At 40.1% G+C, this 18,933-nt stretch overlaps 1 protein-coding gene across 2 annotated transcripts in view; it reads right to left on the minus strand.

The window, feature by feature from the left end:
• The window catches only part of FAM149A (family with sequence similarity 149 member A), a 239,636-nt gene extending 225,603 nt beyond the window's left edge, over positions 1–14,033 (minus strand). For both annotated transcript variants that reach the window (XM_075334536.1, XM_075334528.1), the window contains exon 1: positions 13,417–14,033. In XM_075334536.1, the coding sequence (XP_075190651.1) occupies positions 13,417–14,033 (617 nt within the window). The remainder of the gene's footprint in view (positions 1–13,416) is intronic.
• Between the last annotated feature and the right edge of the window lie 4,900 nt (positions 14,034–18,933).

The following is an 18,933-nucleotide window of genomic DNA, read 5'->3' on the forward strand; positions in this document are numbered from 1 at the left end:
CAATGGTGCATGGGATAACATGCAAAAAAATACAGAATACAAGCAGGCTGATAACAGAGAATTCTAGAACACAGGCACAAGGGGTGGATAACAAGCAAATGACAGAATACAAACAGGGGGGTTGGGAGACAGACAACAGAGGACAATAGCTCACACAATGAGACCCAGATGACAGAATGCTAGTGCAGATAATGAGAAGCAGATGAGGTCACTGGATGAAGAAATAAAAACAGCAAACAACATGGCGGGAAATGAGAAGCTGATAACAGAGAGCAGTAATAAAGCAAATAGAGAACGCGAGTCTGAGTCGGCTTCCGGATATCTGGTGATCGCTCACTATGGCCCTGATTCACCTTCTCTCCTGCCTTGATTGACCAGGAGGACTTTGTCTTTGTCACCCACAGTTTGTTCACGCCTGTATTGGAGGAAACAGGAGCTTTGGAGGCGCTATAGACTGGATGACATAGGAGCCTTAGCCATGTCAATCAAGACAAGAGGACAGTAATTGTGGCATCAGAGGATGTGACAGGATCACAAGGCCCCGACGGGTGGCCATGAAAACTGAGTGTCTGTTGAAGTCCTAGAGATGAGCAAGCGGACCTGTGGAAGTTTGGTTTGGCGGGTTCAGCTGGACTTTAGATAAAGTTCTGTTTGTGCCTCGGATTTGACCTGAACCCCATGGGGAAGTCACCCATTGGTCAGTTTGGGTCCCCGACAACGTGCATCCAGCCATGAACAGAGTATTTCCGGGGGCATGTGGGCAAACGTTTTCCATATTTTTTTTGTTTAGTGCACACTACATCTGATCATGCTGTTGTTACCCCCAGTTCAAGCTGTTCAGACACTGCAAGCGGATAGCACTGGGCTGAGCACTGAGTGTACCTAAGCACAGCGATGCTCGTGGTTTGTATATTAAAGCACCCGAACTCTGAACCCGAACTCTGTTTTTATGTAAAGTCTTTGTTTGGTATGAACACCAAACCTTGGGTTCGCTCATCTCTACTCCGTACCTGTCTTGACGGTTCTCCTGTGAAAGCCAGCATTTAACTGGCATTCATAGGAGACCATGATTTTCTCAATACATAGCAATGCTGATGACCTGCTCTGTATACCACAAGCGATCACATGCAACTTTAAGTCCTCTAAGGAGACTTTTAAATACAGTGAAACGTTTACATAAAAAGGTTTTTAAAATTCTGAAAAAAATTAAAAAATACACAAGTTCAAATCTTTTACTCCATTTAAATTAAAATAATTAAAATACAGATATTTGGTATCGCTGCATTATTAAAAGTCTGATCTACCAGAATTACTTTTTTTGCCTGCCTCAACGTTGCAATAAGAGGCAATCAACACATCACATCTTCTCCGAAATGATATTAGTAAAGATGCAAAAAATAAGCCCTCACACAGCCCCAGATTCTGAAAAATGAGACGGGTAATGGAAAATGGCGACATAAGAAAACTTTTTTTTTTACACATTTTCAAATTGTTTTCACCGCTTAAACAAAAAAATATAAAAACTATACATGTTTGGTATCTGCATATTCTTACTGACCTTGAGAATCATAGACCCTGGTCAGTTTTACCATAGAGTAAACATGGCAAATAAAAAAAAACAATTGTGGAATTGAACTTTTTTGCAATTTATTGTACTTTGAATTTTTTTCCTGCTTTCCAGTGCATCACATGATAAAATGAATGGTGTTTTTCAAAAGTATAACCCACTATGGCTATGTGCATGGAATGCAAAAGTATAATGTTATGGTTCTTGAAAGAAGGGAAAGAAAAAACAAAGTGCAAAGATGGAAAATCATATGGTCATGAAGGGTTTAAACCAGGGACAGATATATTATTGGTGCAGCTGGTGCAACCGCACAGGGACCCAAGATGTTGGGGGCCATTTCTACCGCCAAAGCAGGTAGAATTGTACATTTTTATGAGCTGTAAAGGGAACAAATATTGTTCTTGCAAAGGGGTCCTTTTCTGTCTGCGTCCGCCAGTGGGTTAAATTGTATATTAGTAGAAGTGTAGAACTTGATAAAGCATATAAGAGGTTGTGAGGCCATAATACAATATATAGGAAGAAGTGGGGTCAAGTAAATAACAGGTTATAGGACCTGTGGGGATCATCATACAGTGTATAGGGAGCTGTAGGGACCATCATACAGTAATAAGAGAGTAAAAGGGAACAAGGATGGGCACATTACTACAAAATGGGGACAAAGGTGGGGCACATTAGTAAAAGGGGACAAGGTAGGCCACATTACTATAGGATGGAGCATATTACTACAGGATGGGGACAAGAATGGGGCACATTAGTAAAAGGGAACAAGGAGGGGGCACATTACTACAGGATGAACACATTACTACAGGATGGGGACAAGGAAGGGGCACATTAGTTAAAAGGGACAAGCCTGGGGCACATTACTAATGGATGAGGACAAGGAAGGGGCACATTTCTAAAAAAAGGAAAGGATGGGCACATTACTACAGGATGGACACATTACTACAGGATAGGGACAAGGATGGGTACATTACTACAGTATGGGGACCAGGATGGGAACAGTACATCAAGAAGTGGAACAGGATGGGGCACATTACTAAAAGATGTTGGCCAAAATTACTATATGGTACTAACTAACTGTAAAACTATATTACTTACCGCATAGGGATAAAATGTAGACAAAAAATAAAAAAGCATGACTTTTTTTTACCATCAAAAATGTGTGTATATATATATATATATATATATATATATATATATATATATATATTTTTTTTTTTAGACAAAACAGTGTATGTTTGTTCTAATAAATGAGCAAAAAATGTTCGAAAACAGTGATCCAAAAGGTGTAGAGAAAAACAACATGGCACCAATAAAAATAAATAAAAACTATATCCTGCAATCAATGCGGCTTCCCCAAATTATTTTTTTCCCATGTGCAGCCCATATACCCTGTCGAGTTTGAGACCTCTGCTCTAGGGTATTTGTTGTTTGAAGGGGGTACTTGAGATATTATAACTTTTAAAGGAAAGAAGCATATCAGGCATTATGTAGCACAGTGGGAGCTCTACAACTTTATATGGGACACAATTATTTTTAGGTGCCTCCTCTGTCTGACACTCAGTCTTTGTAGCATTAATTGATGGAGGGGTAATCATAGTAATGACACAATATTTGAACAATTGGGGTTACTGTTCTACACTGGAAGAGCAGGGGGGACCATGCTGGAAATGTGAGAAGTCACATGTGTAATCTTTACAGATGAGTCTTGGTTGGAAGACATTATGTCGGTATGGGCCAGATGGAAAAGATGAGAAAAGTGAACAACTCCACAAGAAAGAACGTCAGCTGTAAGTCATTACACTATATATCTGTACTGTAATCTTTGTACTATGGTCGGCAGGACTGGTTTCTACCGCTATATGGGCACAAATTGGTGGCAATATCAGCAGTTTTTCTTTAGTTTAGTAGCAGCTTAGTGCATCTCAGTCATTATGTAGTGGTAGGTGTATGCTGGTATTATTGGTCTTTGTATATTGTGTGTTGGTTTGTACTAGTAGTGGTCATATTATAATATTATGTACTCATTATATAGTGGTAATGGTAGTGGACATTTTGTAGCGGTATTATTTTGGCATTGTATAGTAGTAATTTTGGTAATATTGTTTTATAGTATAGTGTTTTTTAGTGATATAGTGTATACATGTATGTTCGGTATGCACATGTATATATACTCACTTGTTAAGCGCCATGAAATAAATGGCACTATAACAAAAAATTATAATAATATTTATTTAAGTGGGGAAGGTTGTATCAGGAGACATGTTCTTTGGGCTCGTGCCCCTGAGCTTTTAGGTCCCTAGCAACGCCTCTGCTTCAGTGTGACCTGCACATGTAAAGACTGAATACATCTTTGAATATACAGGTAGGTCCAGAAATATTTGGACAGTGACACAATTTTCGCGAGTTGGGCTCTGCATGCCACCACATTGGATTTGAAATGAAACCTCTACAACAGAATTCAAGTGCAGATTGTAACGTTTAATTTGAAGGTTTGAACAAAAATATCTGATAGAAATTGTAGGAATTGTACACATTTCTTTACAAACACTCCACATTTTAGGAGGTCAAAAGTAATTGGACAAATAAACCAAACCCAAACAAAATATTTTTATTTTCAATATTTTGTTGCGAATCCTTTGGAGGCAATCACTGCCTTAAGTCTGGAACCCATGGACATCACCAAACGCTGGGTTTCCTCCTTCTTAATGCTTTGCCAGGCCTTTACAGCCGCAGCCTTCAGGTCTTGCTTGTTTGTGGGTCTTTCCGTCTTAAGTCTGGATTTGAGCAAGTGAAATGCATGCTCAATTGGGTTAAGATCTGGTGATTGACTTGGCCATTGCAGAATGTTCCACTTTTTTGCACTCATGAACTCCTGGGTAGCTTTGGCTGTATGCTTGGGGTCATTGTCCATCTGTACTATGAAGCGCCGTCCGATCAACTTTGTGGCATTTGGCTGAATCTGGGCTGAAAGTATATCCCGGTACACATCAGAATTCATCCGGCTACTCTTGTCTGCTGTTATGTCATCAATAAACACAAGTGACCCAGTGCCATTGAAAGCCATGCATGCCCATGCCATCACGTTGCCTCCACCATGTTTTACAGAGGATGTGGTGTGCCTTGGATCATGTGCCGTTCCCTTTCTTCTCCAAACTTTTTTCTTCCCATCATTCTGGTACAGGTTGATCTTTGTCTCATCTGTCCATAGAATATTTTTCCAGAACTGAGCTGGCTTCATGAGGTGTTTTTCAGCAAATGTAACTCTGGCCTGTCTATTTTTGGAATTGATGAATGGTTTGCATCTAGATGTGAACCCTTTGTATTTACTTTCATGGAGTCTTCTCTTTACTGTTGACTTAGAGACAGATACACCTACTTCACTGAGAGTGTTCTGGACTTCAGTTGATGTTGTGAACGGGTTCTTCTTCACCAAAGAAAGTATGCGGCGATCATCCACCACTGTTGTCATCCGTGGACGCCCAGGCCTTTTTGAGTTCCCAAGCTCACCAGTCAATTCCTTTTTTCTCAGAATGTACCTGACTGTTGATTTTGCTACTCCAAGCATGTCTGCTATGTCTCTGATGGATTTTTTCTTTTTTTTCAGCCTCAGGATGTTCTGCTTCACCTCAATTGAGAGTTCCTTAGACCGCATGTTGTCTGGTCACAGCAACAGCTTCCAAATGCAAAACAACACACCTGTAATCAACCCCAGACCTTTTAACTACTTCATTGATTACAGGTTAACGAGGGAGACGCCTTCAGAGTTAATTGCAGCCCTTAGAGTCCCTTGTCCAATTACTTTTGGTCCCTTGAAAAAGAGGAGGCTATGCATTACAGAGCTATGATTCCTAAACCCTTTCTCCGATTTGGATGTGAAAACTCTCATATTGCAGCTGGGAGTGTGAACTTTCAGCCCATATTATATATATAATTGTATTTCTGAACATGTTTTTGTAAACAGCTAAAATAACAAAACTTGTGTCACTGTCCAAATATTTCTGGCCCTGACTGTACACCAGTAGATAACCACAATGGTAAAAGATACGCTATGTGGTGTTCTAAGACATGGCGCACAGTGCCGACTCATTGTAGCGGCTGCTCCTCTCCCAACATTCTGGCTATAATTAAGGAGGCTCGGAACACATTCTTCTCAGCCCTAAAGAACAAAACCCTGCAGTGCATGCTGGGAGCTACCAGGGAACGGCAATAGTGAAAAGAACTCAGCAGAGCAAGAGAAGAATCTGCAGACTTTCTCATGTCATTGTCTTAACAATTTTCCGTTTGTTTACTAAGGACACGCTAAAGTGCTTCTATTCATGTGTCAGTGTTAAAGATAAAAATAGGGAGCCCGCAGCTAGTGATAAGTTTTAATGGATAACTAAAATAATTAGGACAAATGAGTATTAAATCAGTTTAGGTAAACCCTTTATGCCACAACTATTTTTAGGGGATTTTTTTCACTTTCATTATTCATTCCCATCTTCTAAGACCCATACAGTTTTTGTTTTCCAGGATGAGCTGTATTATCTATCTACAATATGGTGATCTGAAAACAAAACTCTTCGTAATGTGTATATATATATATATATATATATATATATATATATATATATATTGGACAAGGCGGCTGGATCCAAAGATCTAAAATTTGGACTCATCAGACCAAAGCACAGATTTCCACTGGTCTAATGTCCATTCCTGGTGATCTTTATCCCAAACAAGTCTCTTCTGGTTGTTGCCTGTCCTTAGCAGGGGTTTCCTAGCAGCTATTTTACCATGAAGGCCTGCTGCACAAAGAGATGAGAAGGTGTGTCCAAATATATATATATATATATATATATATATACACACCGTATATATAGAACAGAGTCTAAGTTGCTAATTGTAGATTAAAATTCAATAGTTTTTTATTTTCTATAATAATCCAAAGCCTTGTGGCAATATCCAAAAACTGCATAAGAAATCAACATGTTTTGAAATAGTAAACTTTTTTTTATGATATACTAAGAACGTTTACTAGTTTGAAACGCGTTGGTTTCTTATGCAGTTTTTGGATATTGCCAAGTGTCATTGGATTTTTATTGGTGTGATAATAAAAAGTTATTGGATTTTTAATCTACAGTTGAAACAAGACGTTTACATACACTATCTATAAAGACACATCTGCGTATTTTTCTCACTATCTGACATGAAATCATCATGTTGTGGGGTTGTTTTGCTGTAGGAGGGACTGGTGCACTTCACAAAATAGATGGCATCATGAGGAAAGAAGATTATGTGGCAATACTGAAGCAACATCTCAAGACATCAGATAGGAACTTAAATCTTGGGCAGAAATGGGTCTTCCAAATGGACAATGACCCAAAACTGACTTTGCAGAAAGTAATAAAAATGCCTTAAAAAAATGTTCTCTCTCATTATTCTGGCATTTGGCAAATATAAATCATTTTGGTTCCTAATTTGCCTAAAATGGGAAAGGTTTATTCTGATTTTATGTCTCATAGTGAGAAAAACATTCACATGTGTCTTTTTAGATAGTGTACAGTATGTACAGTGCCTTGCGAAAGTATTCGGCCCCCTTGAATTTTTCAACCTTTTCCCACAGTTCAGGCTTCAAACATAAAGATAAAAATGTTAATGTTATGGTGAAGAATCAACCACAAGTGGGACACAATTGTGAAGTTGAACGAAATGTGTTGCTTATTTTAAACTTTTGTAAAAAAGAATAAACTGAAAATTGGGGCGTGCAATATTATTCGTCCCCTTTACTTTCAGTGCAGCAAACTCACTCCAGAAGTTCATTGAGGATCTCTGAATGATCCTATGTTGTCCTAAATGACTGATGATGATAAATATAATCCCCTGTGTGTAATCAAGTCTCTGTATAAATGCACCTGCTCTGTGATAGTCTCAGTGTTCTGTTTAAAGCACAGAGAGCATCATGAGGACCAAGGAACACAACAGGCAGGTCCGTGATACTGTTGTGGAGAAGTTTAAAGTGGGATTTGGTTACAAAAAGATTTCCAAAAATGTAAACATCCCAAGGAGCACTGTGCTAGCGATCATATTGAAATAGAAGGAGTATCATACCATTGCAAATCTATCAAGACCTGGCCGTCTATCCAAACTATCATCTCAAACAAGGAGAAGACTGATCAGAGATGCAGCTAAGAGGCCCATAATCACTCTAGATGAACTGCAGAGATCTACAGCTGAGGTGGAGAGTCTGTCCATAGGACAAAAATCAGTCATACACTGCATAAATCTGGCCTTTATGGAAGAGTGGCAAGAAGAAAGCCATTTCTCAAAGATATCCATAAAATGTGTTGTTTAAAGTTTGTCATAAGCCACCTGGGAGACACACCAAACATGTGGAAGAAGGTGCTATGGTCAAATGGAACCAAAATCAAACTTTTTGGGCACAATGCTAAATGATATGTTTGGCGTAAAAACAACACAGCTCATCACCCTGAACACACCATCCCCACTGTCAAACATGGTGGTGGCGGCATCATGGTTTGGGCCTGCTTTTCTTCAGCAGGGACAGGGAAGATGGTTAAAATTGATGGGAAGATGGATGGAGCCAAATACAGGACCATTCTTGAAGAAAACCTGTTGGAGTCTGCAAAAGACCTGAGACTGGGACAGAGATTTGTCTTTCAACAAGACAATGATCCCAAACATAAAGCAAAATCTTCAATGGAATGGTTCACAAATAAATGTATCCAGGTGTTAGAAGGGTCAAGTCAAAGTCCAGACCTGAATCCAATCGAGAATCTGTGCAAAGAGCTGAAAACTGCTGTTCACAAAAGCTCTCCATCCAACCTCACTCAGCTCCAGCTGTTTGCAAAGGAAGAATGGTCAAGAATTTCAGTCTCTCGATGTGCAAAACTGATACACATACCGCAAGCGACTTACAGCTGTAATCGCAGCAAAAGGTGGAGCTACAAATTATTGACTTAAAGGGGATGAATAATATTGCACGCCCCAATTTTCAGTTTAAAATAAGCAATAAATTCCGTTCAACTTCACAATTGTGTCCCACTTCTTTTTGATTCTTCACCATAAAATTAAATTTTTTATCTTTATGTTTGAAGCCTGAAATGTGGGAAAAGGTTGAAAAATTCAAAGGGGCCGAATACGTTCGCAAGGCACTGTAAATGTGTGGTGTCAACTGTACAATCAGCAACATTGAACCAGGGCCCTCCTTATTCTATGTCACATTGAAGGAATGCCAAGCAGCTGTGCGGTTTCGCGCTTCTTAACAACTACATTTATTATGGGCTGGTTTCTATTTACTTTGCGGACTTTGTATGGCTATACTTTGACTGTCACATTTTTTATGACATTTACTGTGTGATCAAAATGACACAGTAACTCCAACTTTTGAAAATGCAAGATAATTACTATTTTAATAGTTTGTACTTTTATGGACAGGAAAATACAAGTTTATTTTATTACTTTTTTTAAACAAAGGAAAAGAGGGGGTGTTTTCTTTTAATATTCTTAAGTAAAAATTGTAAGTTTTTATAGTTTTTTGGTTCGAAGATACTTGACACTAATTGATCAGTCGTTGGTACACTTCTGTTTTGCAGTGTATCACCTTGTCAGCGTTTTTCTATTAAGCCGTCTGTATTACTACCATGGCAGACACGGGTGACTTTGTTAGACCCCCCCTGCTACCATGACAACCCACCGGGACCCTGTTGCGATGGGGTGACAGATTCCAGCAAGTAAAGGAGAGTGCAGTTGTATATGGAGCAGGTCAGCTGCTAAGCCTGTTTCATAAACTTCTTTTAGGGTCCATTCAAGAAATGGTCCTGCATCATGACATCGAAAGGTCTAATGAGTTCCAAAGGTGCACAAGATGCTGAGCACCAAAGTGCAGACCTGCTGTCATTAAAGTGAATCTGTCAGGTGCAATATGCACCCAGAATCACAAGAAGATATTAATACAGAAAATGACTGGTCTGAATGTAAAGAAAAAAATGGGCAAGACGCAAAAAAATATATAGGAAATGTAAGAAACAGTACAGATTTACAAAAATTAGTAATAAAAATCTATTTGATAAGCAAAATCAGTGTATACATATGCAAGAGACCAAAAATTACAAAATATATATGTAGTAAGGTAACTGGACAATAAATATGTTTAGTTAAAGTACAAATATGCATATGAGTCCCAAGGGCCAACGTGGCAGTGCAGTACAGCATGCAGAAATGAGGTAGTAATAAGCAATTAAAGTGACAGTGCGAAAGAAAATATAAAGTAGTACAGAATCATATTATGGAGCCACAATAAAGTAAATTGAAATCATATCTTATAATAAAGTGGATCCAAATTAACAATGCAGACAAAACTGACAATACAGAGTCAAAAATAGTGTAGAGATTAAAGTGACAGTGCAAAACAAATAAAGCTAATAAATAGCACACAAGGAATCTGATATTTTTCAGGTATTGACCAGTATATGTGGTGCTCAGCCAAAAAAACAAGTTACATTTAAGGCATGAAGAGCAGAAAAATATGCGGCACTCTCCACTGGTTCTCTTCAAAAGTAGCACTTTATTGGTACATCATGCACAGGATGTGGAATAAAGGAAGCAACAGCTGTTTCGCGTGTCACTATGTTTTTTTCTGGCTCACGGTTTGTGACCCTGAAGAAGTGTGGTGACAGGCGAAACAGCTGTCGCTTCTTTTATTCCACATCTTGCACATGATGTCCCAATAAAGTGCTATTTTTGAACAGAACCAGTTGTGAGTGCCGTATATTTTTCTGCTTTATATGCAAGAATAATATCTAGTCTGTTACAAGTTGCTAACCAGACATGATGGAAAAAATCTGTATGCAGCAAAATCACCATATTTTACATACAGATATTATTATGGATTTCATCCTATGCCTCGCTAAGTGAGTGTGGGCTGCAAATTTAAAATCAAACCTCATGTAAATGTGCTGACTGTAAATCTGCAGCCCTGATTGTGAACATGCGTATATAGTACATTATGGCCGTTTTATTCTTGACTATGTGTGACTACTTTGCCCACTGTCAGTATTTGGGAGCTAAATACTGCAATATTGTGTTTCATATGACAGGCTCTGTGTACACCCCTATATTTGTATACAATAGATAGCCATAGAATTATATACATTGGCCACAATGTTGTGCAATGGCAATGGTTTACTATGTTTTCTTTGTATTTCCCAACTGTATAAGTTTACTGCAATCAAGCAAAAGGTATGCAGCACATATCACCCCTGTGGAAGCCAGCATGAAGTCAGGTAGGTCCAAAGAAGTCTATGGATGCCACCCAAGGATGCACAACAACTTGCACATTTCAATTGAACCCATACATGTTTATTAGAATCTGAGCGCGTCCAGATGAGCAGCTGAAGTTGGGATTTCATGCTGAATTGAATAAATTAGGACAGAATCTTGGCAGTAACAGAGTATGTGCATACAATGTCTATTTCAGATCAGTCCGATACAAAACACACCGTTACGAAAATAATAATCATATGAATTTTTGTGTAAGAACGACCCGCTGATAAAACATTTCTAAGATGCTCAAAAGACTTAAGTTTCCAGGAGGTGAAGTGGTTAAAAGAAGTGGCCTGATCAGAGATGAGGAAACTCGAGTTTCATTGTTCGGTGTTTGTACCAAACATGTACGTTACACAAAAAACAGAGTTTGGATTTGGAGTTTGGGTGCTTTACATATGAACACCACTAGCGCGAGCATGGCTGTGCTCAGGTATGCTCGGTGCTCAGCACTGGGGGTAACAACAGCGTGATTGGATGTCGTGTGCAACCCCAAAAACATTGGGAAAAAACTCACTCACCCTACCCTGGAAGTGCTCTGTTTATGGCTGGCTGCATGTGGGCAGAGACCCGAACTGCCAATCAGCCACTTCCATTGGGGTTGGGGTTCAGGTCAAACTAAACCTAACTTAATTTAAATTTCAGCTGAACCCACTTAACCGGGTTGTCACGGGTCCGCTCATCTCTAGGTCTGACTATTCTTCGGGCGTTTTCAACTCTGCAGATGCTTTATTCTTTACAATACAAGACAATAGAAGGATCAAAATGTCAAGGGATCTGATTGAGCATTTTGTCACAATTTTTGATTGAAGAACCCCTAACAGTTTTTTTTTATTTTTGAAAAACATAAAAAAATGCTGGGAAAATGCAAAAAAACACCCAAAACCCCAGTGGTCAAAAACATAAAAAATTTGCTTAGTTAACTGCAAAAAATACTAAAAAAAGCGCTTCCGGAGAATAGGATGGTGTTTCCAGAAGCATCTTTTTCTTGAAGAATTCAAGGGATTTGCCCACCTGAAAAAGACGTCATGTCCACATTGCCATACACTACCTAATCTTTTTCCCCAGGAGCCAAAAGTATTTCTTTATCTCACAAATGGAGCAATATTTTAGATAATTAAAAAATATTATACAGTAGTTTAATTTTTAAAATATTATAAACATATTAGTTAAAGGGAACCTGTGAGGTGCAATATGCACCCAGAACCACGAGCAGTTCTGGGTGCATATTGCTAATCCCTGCCTAACCGTCCCTGTATCTAGTAACATAGATAAAGGGATGTTTAGATAAAGTATTTCTAAAGATCTTTTATCGTATGCTAATGAGAATGGGGACTATTCCCAAGGGCGTTATATCTCTCGACTAGCCGACCTCTTAGCATGTTAGCATTGCCACAGGGGCGTATTAACATGCTATTCAATTTAGCATCACCAACAGTGACACACGTAGCTCTGTTTGCTGTGCCGCGTTTCGGAATGCCGTGCACTTCCGGTCATGCGTAGTATGAAGCCTTGTGTACACCTCTCGGATTCAGAGAGGTCTGCTGCACTTGACCGGAAGTGCCCGACAATCAGAAGAGCATTGACAGCGAACACAGGTACGAGCATCACCGCTCATGATGCTGCATTGAATAGCATGTTAATACGCCTCTATATGCGTACTAACATGCTAAGAGGACGGACTAGTGGGGGGATATAACGCCCTTGCGACTAGTCCTCGCGCTCATTAGCATATCATAAAGGATCTTTAGAAATACTTTTTCTAAAGATCCCGTTATCTATGCTAGTGTATACAGGGACAATTAAGCAGGGATTAGAAATATGCACCCAGAACTGCTCGTGGTTTTGGGTGCATATTGTACCTGACAGGTTCCCTTTAATTGACCACTACTTTCGGGAACCTTTCCTCTGTATAGTAGTAAATATATCAGACATCACAAACATACATTTTTAGGTTGCTTTCAGCTGGTCATATTTTTTTTTTGCAGAAAACATTTTTATGTTGTAGTAAATTTAGCTTCTTATATTTTGATTCAGTCATTCTTTGTTACAATCGAGATGGAATGATTGAAAAATGAATATTTTCATTGGATTAGATGGTTTTCTGATTCAATGAATGTTTTTTCTTCCCATTTACATATGATGAGTGTAACAGTTACATTTGTTACATGTAACGTAGTCGTCTTTTATTTGTACTATAGTCAGGCTTTGGGGAATAAAACTGATTGTTCAATCACACAATGAGCCATGTCATTAAACTGTTATATCACCTATCATCACATTTGGCTGCTATTGTACTGAACTACTACAAAGACTTAATCGAAGCAGGAGGTGCTGCTGAAAGATTCAATGAGCACCTAGAATAGAGTGTAACCAGCTGAAGCCATGTGTATGCATGAATACTCAGTAATTCAGAGTCTGGCTGGTAATTAAAACCATGGGATATCACGTTATACTGGAATTACTGATAATGCAGGGTTATATTTATTGAGATGGGACTTTCTTCTTCAGATACAACTCACCCATGGTTGTAGAGGTTGTCTTCATAATCTGTGCTCTCCTCCCCAATATCAGGCAGGGTAAAGAGCATCGATTTGGAGTTCCACCCAGTTGCAGATGTTTCTTGAAGAAGCCTCGGCGACCGCGTTGGGTGGTTAGATGGCATTGTCGAAGTTGTCGTGTTGATACTAGTTGGTGCTGGCCGTACCAGTATTGTGGTTTGTGGTGTGGGAGATGAAGGTTGAGGATTTATCCATGATTCCTCATTCAGATGCTTGAGTTGAGTGGTATTACTGGATACTGAGTTCGATGGCTGGGGCTTTACCGGATGTGGTGGGCTGCTGGGTGCAGAAATACCACTTGAGTGTGGACTAGGAGTCAAAGCTTTCCCAGAGGGAATTCGAGACAGGGAGGATGTCAATGTGGTTGGTGTATTAAGAATATGAAGAGGAGATGGGGGTGCAGAAAGCAGAAGAAATGGTGTTTTACTGCTCAGGGAGGGGACTGCTGCTCCTGAAGAGTTCACTGCATTAGATCCTTGAGAAAATGGGTTACTGGTTGGCCCAGGACTTAGAGGAGAGACGGAGGATTTAAAAAATTTAGCAAAGACAGTTCCCAAGTCCAAGACTGCAACCTTCATGTCTTTATGGTAAAAAAAAAATAAAAATAAGATTAACGTATGCAATTCAAATGCTGTATAGCATTACAAGGATGAAGGGCCGATAAAAACCTGTGCATCCCGGATGTCTGCAGAAGTTGTACGTCTCTGGAAAAGGAAAATAAATAAAAATAATAGCTGATGAAAACAGATCAAAAGAGAATTAAAAAATGTAGTATTGGCCAAAAGTGAAGGAATCCTGGAAATGAGTAAAATGCCTTTGCAAAGAAAGAAAATTGTGCATGTGATCCTGGAAGAAAGGAGAAAGCTCCCTGTTTATGTCTTGATTCAATGGCTTGGAGCAGCTGACACCAGAGTAAAGGGGCGGGTGGTTGCTACGATAAACAAAAAGAGGAGCGACTTGTAATTGGGCCTTTCCAACTATGAGGCTTGAAAGGTAAAGCTTTCACCCCGAGAGACAGGAAAAGAAACACATTAGTCACAGTATTGTAGTCTCCGCAGCCGAAAACCAGCCAGAGTGCTGACAAAGGGAGGTGCCATGTACAGCTTTGCCGTATAATGGCTCCCTGCTTGAACCTGCACAGGCTCATGTTTTCAATAGAAAATCATATCTCTTGTGTTCTATATAAGTTAAAATGAAAACACACCTCTGTTTAGCTCTCACCCCTCATTATTTATCTATTTCACTTTTATAGAGCTATATTCTACAGCATTTTCATCATCACTGTCCCCATTGAGGCCCATGTGGGTGTCTGACAGAGGCCTTTCCATTACTAACACCAGAGCTTGATGAGAGCTGACATTACACAGCTGACTCCAACACCATAAACTATCACCTCCGATTGTCATCGCCCCAAGACAATCTGTCTGGAAGAGTCGAGGCGGATTGTCAGAATTGGCACATCTAATGTGATGCGCCACTTCTGGGGCAGCAGTGGGCTAGTATTTTTAGGCTGGGAAGAGCCCAATAACCATGCACCTTCCCAGCTTGATAATACTGTGTTTCTCCAAAAATAAGCCCTACCTTGAAAATAAAGGTGGCTTTACACGCAGCGATATCGCTGGTGAAAGTACCCGCCCCCGTCGGTTGTGCATCACAGGCAAATCGCTGCCCGTGCCGCACAATATCGTTAGGACCCGTCACACGGACTTACCTGCCTAGCGACATCGCTGTAGCCGGTGAACCGCCTCCTTTCTAAGGGGGCGGTTTGTGCGGCGTCACAGCGGCCGCCCAATAGAAGCGGAGGGGCGGAGATGAGCGGCTGTAACATCCCGCCCACCTCCTTCCTTCCTCATTGCTGGCGGCCACAGGTAAGCTGTAGGTCGCCGTTCCCAAGGTGTCACGTAGCGATGTGTGCTGCCGCAGGAACGACGAACAAACTGCGTCCTCTACAAACAACGATTTTTTGAAAATGAACGACGTGTCAACGATGGACGATTTGGTGAGTATTTTGCATCATTAACGGCCGTTCGTTGGTGTCACACACAACAACGTCGCTAACGATGCCGGATGTGCGTCACGGAATCCGTGACCCCGGCGATATATCGTTAGATACATCGATGCGTGTAACAGGGCCTTTAGTCCTAGCAAAAATTTTAGACTTCTTCACAATAAGCCTTTATAATCTTTAAGTAAGATTTAAACATTATGATGCGGTTTTGATGCATTTTTTTGCCAGGAGATGCAGATTTGGTGCTGAAACTTATACACCATATTTCTGCACCAAATTTGCATCTCTTAGAGATAAAAATGAACAAAAAAAGTTTTGACGCCGTTTCAGAGTTGTTTTCTGTCAGTAGGTGGACATTTCCACACCAAATTTGCATCTCCTGGCAGAAAACCATGGTTTTCTGCCAGGAGATGCAGGTCTGTGAACTCAGTGACCTCACACTGAGTTTAATGAGGTCACCTGAGGTTAGTTTACCTGCGGTCAAAGCTGCAGTATTGTGGGAACCTGCAGATATGATTGCATATAAACTGAGTGATGAGCTGAAGGCTGCTATCAAAGCAATCTGGGCTTCCATAACACCTCAGCAGTGCCACAGGCTGATCGCCTCCATGCCACGCCGCATTGATGCAGTAATTCATGCAAAAGGAGCCCCGACCAAGTATTGAGTGCATTTACTGTACAGACTTTTCAGTAGGCGCCAACATTTCTGAGTTTAAAATCATTTTTTCAGTTGGTCTTATATAATATTCTAAATTTTCTGAGATAATGATTTTTGGGTTTTCATTGGCTGTAAGCCATATTCATCAACATTAACAGAAATAAACACTTTAAATAGATCACTCTGTTTGTAATGACTCTATATAATATATGTGTTTCACTTTTTGTCTTGAATTACTGAAAAAATATTAACATTTTGATGATATTCTAATTTATTGAGATGCACTTGTAGTACTTTGCTCTGCCCTCAGCTGGGTAGATCAAAGTGCGCATGCGCCGGAATACAATGGAGGCCTCCCTGTGAATGGCACAGGACGCGTCATGCACACGGGGCTGGGCAAAAGGATGCTGATCGCAAGAAGAGAGGAAGCACTGAATCGAGTGTAACGGGGTGCCAGGGTAGCCTCCGGCCTTGTAGTCGTGGCCCTTGCTGACAGGCTTACCCCTGGCGTCGCCGTCACAGGGGGGACAGGAGGTGCCTTTGTGGGGCAGAGTGTGGTGGTGCAGGTGTTTTCCGGCGCACAAATACTCTTCAGGCGTGGGTCAATGCAAACAACAAACATCTTTTATTCTTCGCAATTCTTCACACTTGGCAGTAATAAAGCACAATGTTATGGCGCTTCCTTCAGCTGAGGGAAAGTCTACTCTAGCGTTCCCTCAAGTGGGCGACTTGCCTGACTACTTCACTTCGCCCGGCTCCCACTTCTGGCTACCCACAGCCCGGACCCACACCGGACTGCTTCACCCTACGAGGTTCCGCCCGCTCCTGTCTTCTCCGGCTTCCCTGTACTTCAGCTGCCACACTCTGCCCCTGGCTGTTCCTTCTTCTTTCCTGTCCCAGAGACCACTGCCTGGCTCACACACTTTCCTGCCTCCTAAACTGCCGGCTCCTCCTTCCCAATGTGGTGACAGCCGTCCCACCCGGCCACTAGGGGGTACCCTGACTCAACATACATGCATACAATATAAAACATTTTTATTAACAACGTTTCCGGGTTAACTAGGCTTCTTGGTGAGGGGTCTGCCCACCCCTTACACGAGAGCAGCGACACCCATTGGACCGGACTGCCTCCTAGGTGAGTATTACGAGCTGTTTTTTACGTTCTACACAGCGGCCTGGGCTCTTATATACTACTGTATTCTGGAATACTGTATATAGGGGCTGACTGGTGGTGGCCACAGCTTATAGTTGCCAAATCTGGTGACAGGTTCCCTTTTTTTTAACAAATTGCCATATCTTTATTAAACAGTACAACTTTCCACAAATGATAACATTCCTGTAGAGAAGACTGGCATAAATATAGATCTGCCCCACGTCTTAGCTGGTTTACATCCTTACCTTACACAATCACTTCCACTTTTTAAAAGTCTCACTGTACCACATCTTGTTTTTACAGGATGTGGTAAGAAAAAAGTGCCATAGACAGTGTCATCATGTCACATGAACTCAGTGTGATTCACTTATTGCTTTAGTACTTAATACATATATGCAGTTTACTATGAAGAACAGGCAGATGTGTAGAACACAATATTACACCTTTTTATTTAATTTTAACACTGACTTTTAATAATTTACTACCTATGTAGTTCAAGTCTTCATATACAGATATAACGCATGTCTTCACTAGTATACAGATGACGAGTGTTAAAATAAAAAAGAAAGTACAACACATAACAAACTACACATAATTTATAGTTACAGAACATAAATAGTTTAGAAACATACTTCTTTATTATTATTATTATTATTATTATTATTATTACTATTATTATTAATAACATATAAAAACATATACTGTATGTGCATGGAGACACAGTCTACTATATATCAACCAACAAATTAGTTGTTATAGTTGCATAAAATCCTATGATTCAAAATACATCTAAAAAATGGCTCCAAAACACAGCAAGTGTTACAAGAACAGAAAAGAAACAGTAGAAGAGGATAAGGGTGGATTCTCAAAATATCATGCACGTTCCTAATATTTAGATTTTTTTCTACAATAATACAATGTCACCAATGGCAGAGGTAGATATACTGTATAGGTAAATATTGCATAGTGCATAAATTAGTAATTCAGATTTAATTCAATTAATAATAAAGCAATATAATACTATACCGTATTTACAATGGCATTAATGACTCTCTCGCTCATAATTATAAGCCAGACCTTATGCATCCACATAAGAGACCACACAGGGACAAAAAATAAACAGTAAACATGGTAAGACTGGATCAAACAGATGACATTACCTTATGTGGTTTCACCGTCTGTTCATCAGGGGCACATGATGAATGTTAACCCTAGAACGCATACCTGGGGCATTGCAGGCCTGCTAGGTTACTTGTTTTCTATGGTAGATTTCTATGGTTGCACATGCTAGGGTTAAAGAAGTTGTCCGACGACATAAACTGCAACATTTTTTTAAGCTAATCTGTGCTGCTTTGTCATAAAAAACACCACTACATTATTTTTTTTTTGTTTATAACTTTTGTTCCTCTTGAATTATCCCTTTATTCTCTGCAGACAGTTTATTTACCTGCAGCTCAACCAAACATGACATTTTCCTTTACTTGTTTGCCAAACCTCACAGTCAGAGCTGGCGCCGCCGGGCCTCAATGTCCAGCCCCGCCCTCTGCACACTCATTGGCTGTCAGTAATCTGCCCCAGCACAGACCTCTCATCACTTCAGCTTTGGAAATAACATGAGAGATTCTTCTTTTCTCATCTGTGACAGCACAGTCACCTCAC

Source organism: Anomaloglossus baeobatrachus, chromosome 1, assembly GCF_048569485.1.
Source record: "Anomaloglossus baeobatrachus isolate aAnoBae1 chromosome 1, aAnoBae1.hap1, whole genome shotgun sequence".
Lineage (NCBI taxonomy): Eukaryota > Metazoa > Chordata > Amphibia > Anura > Aromobatidae > Anomaloglossus > Anomaloglossus baeobatrachus.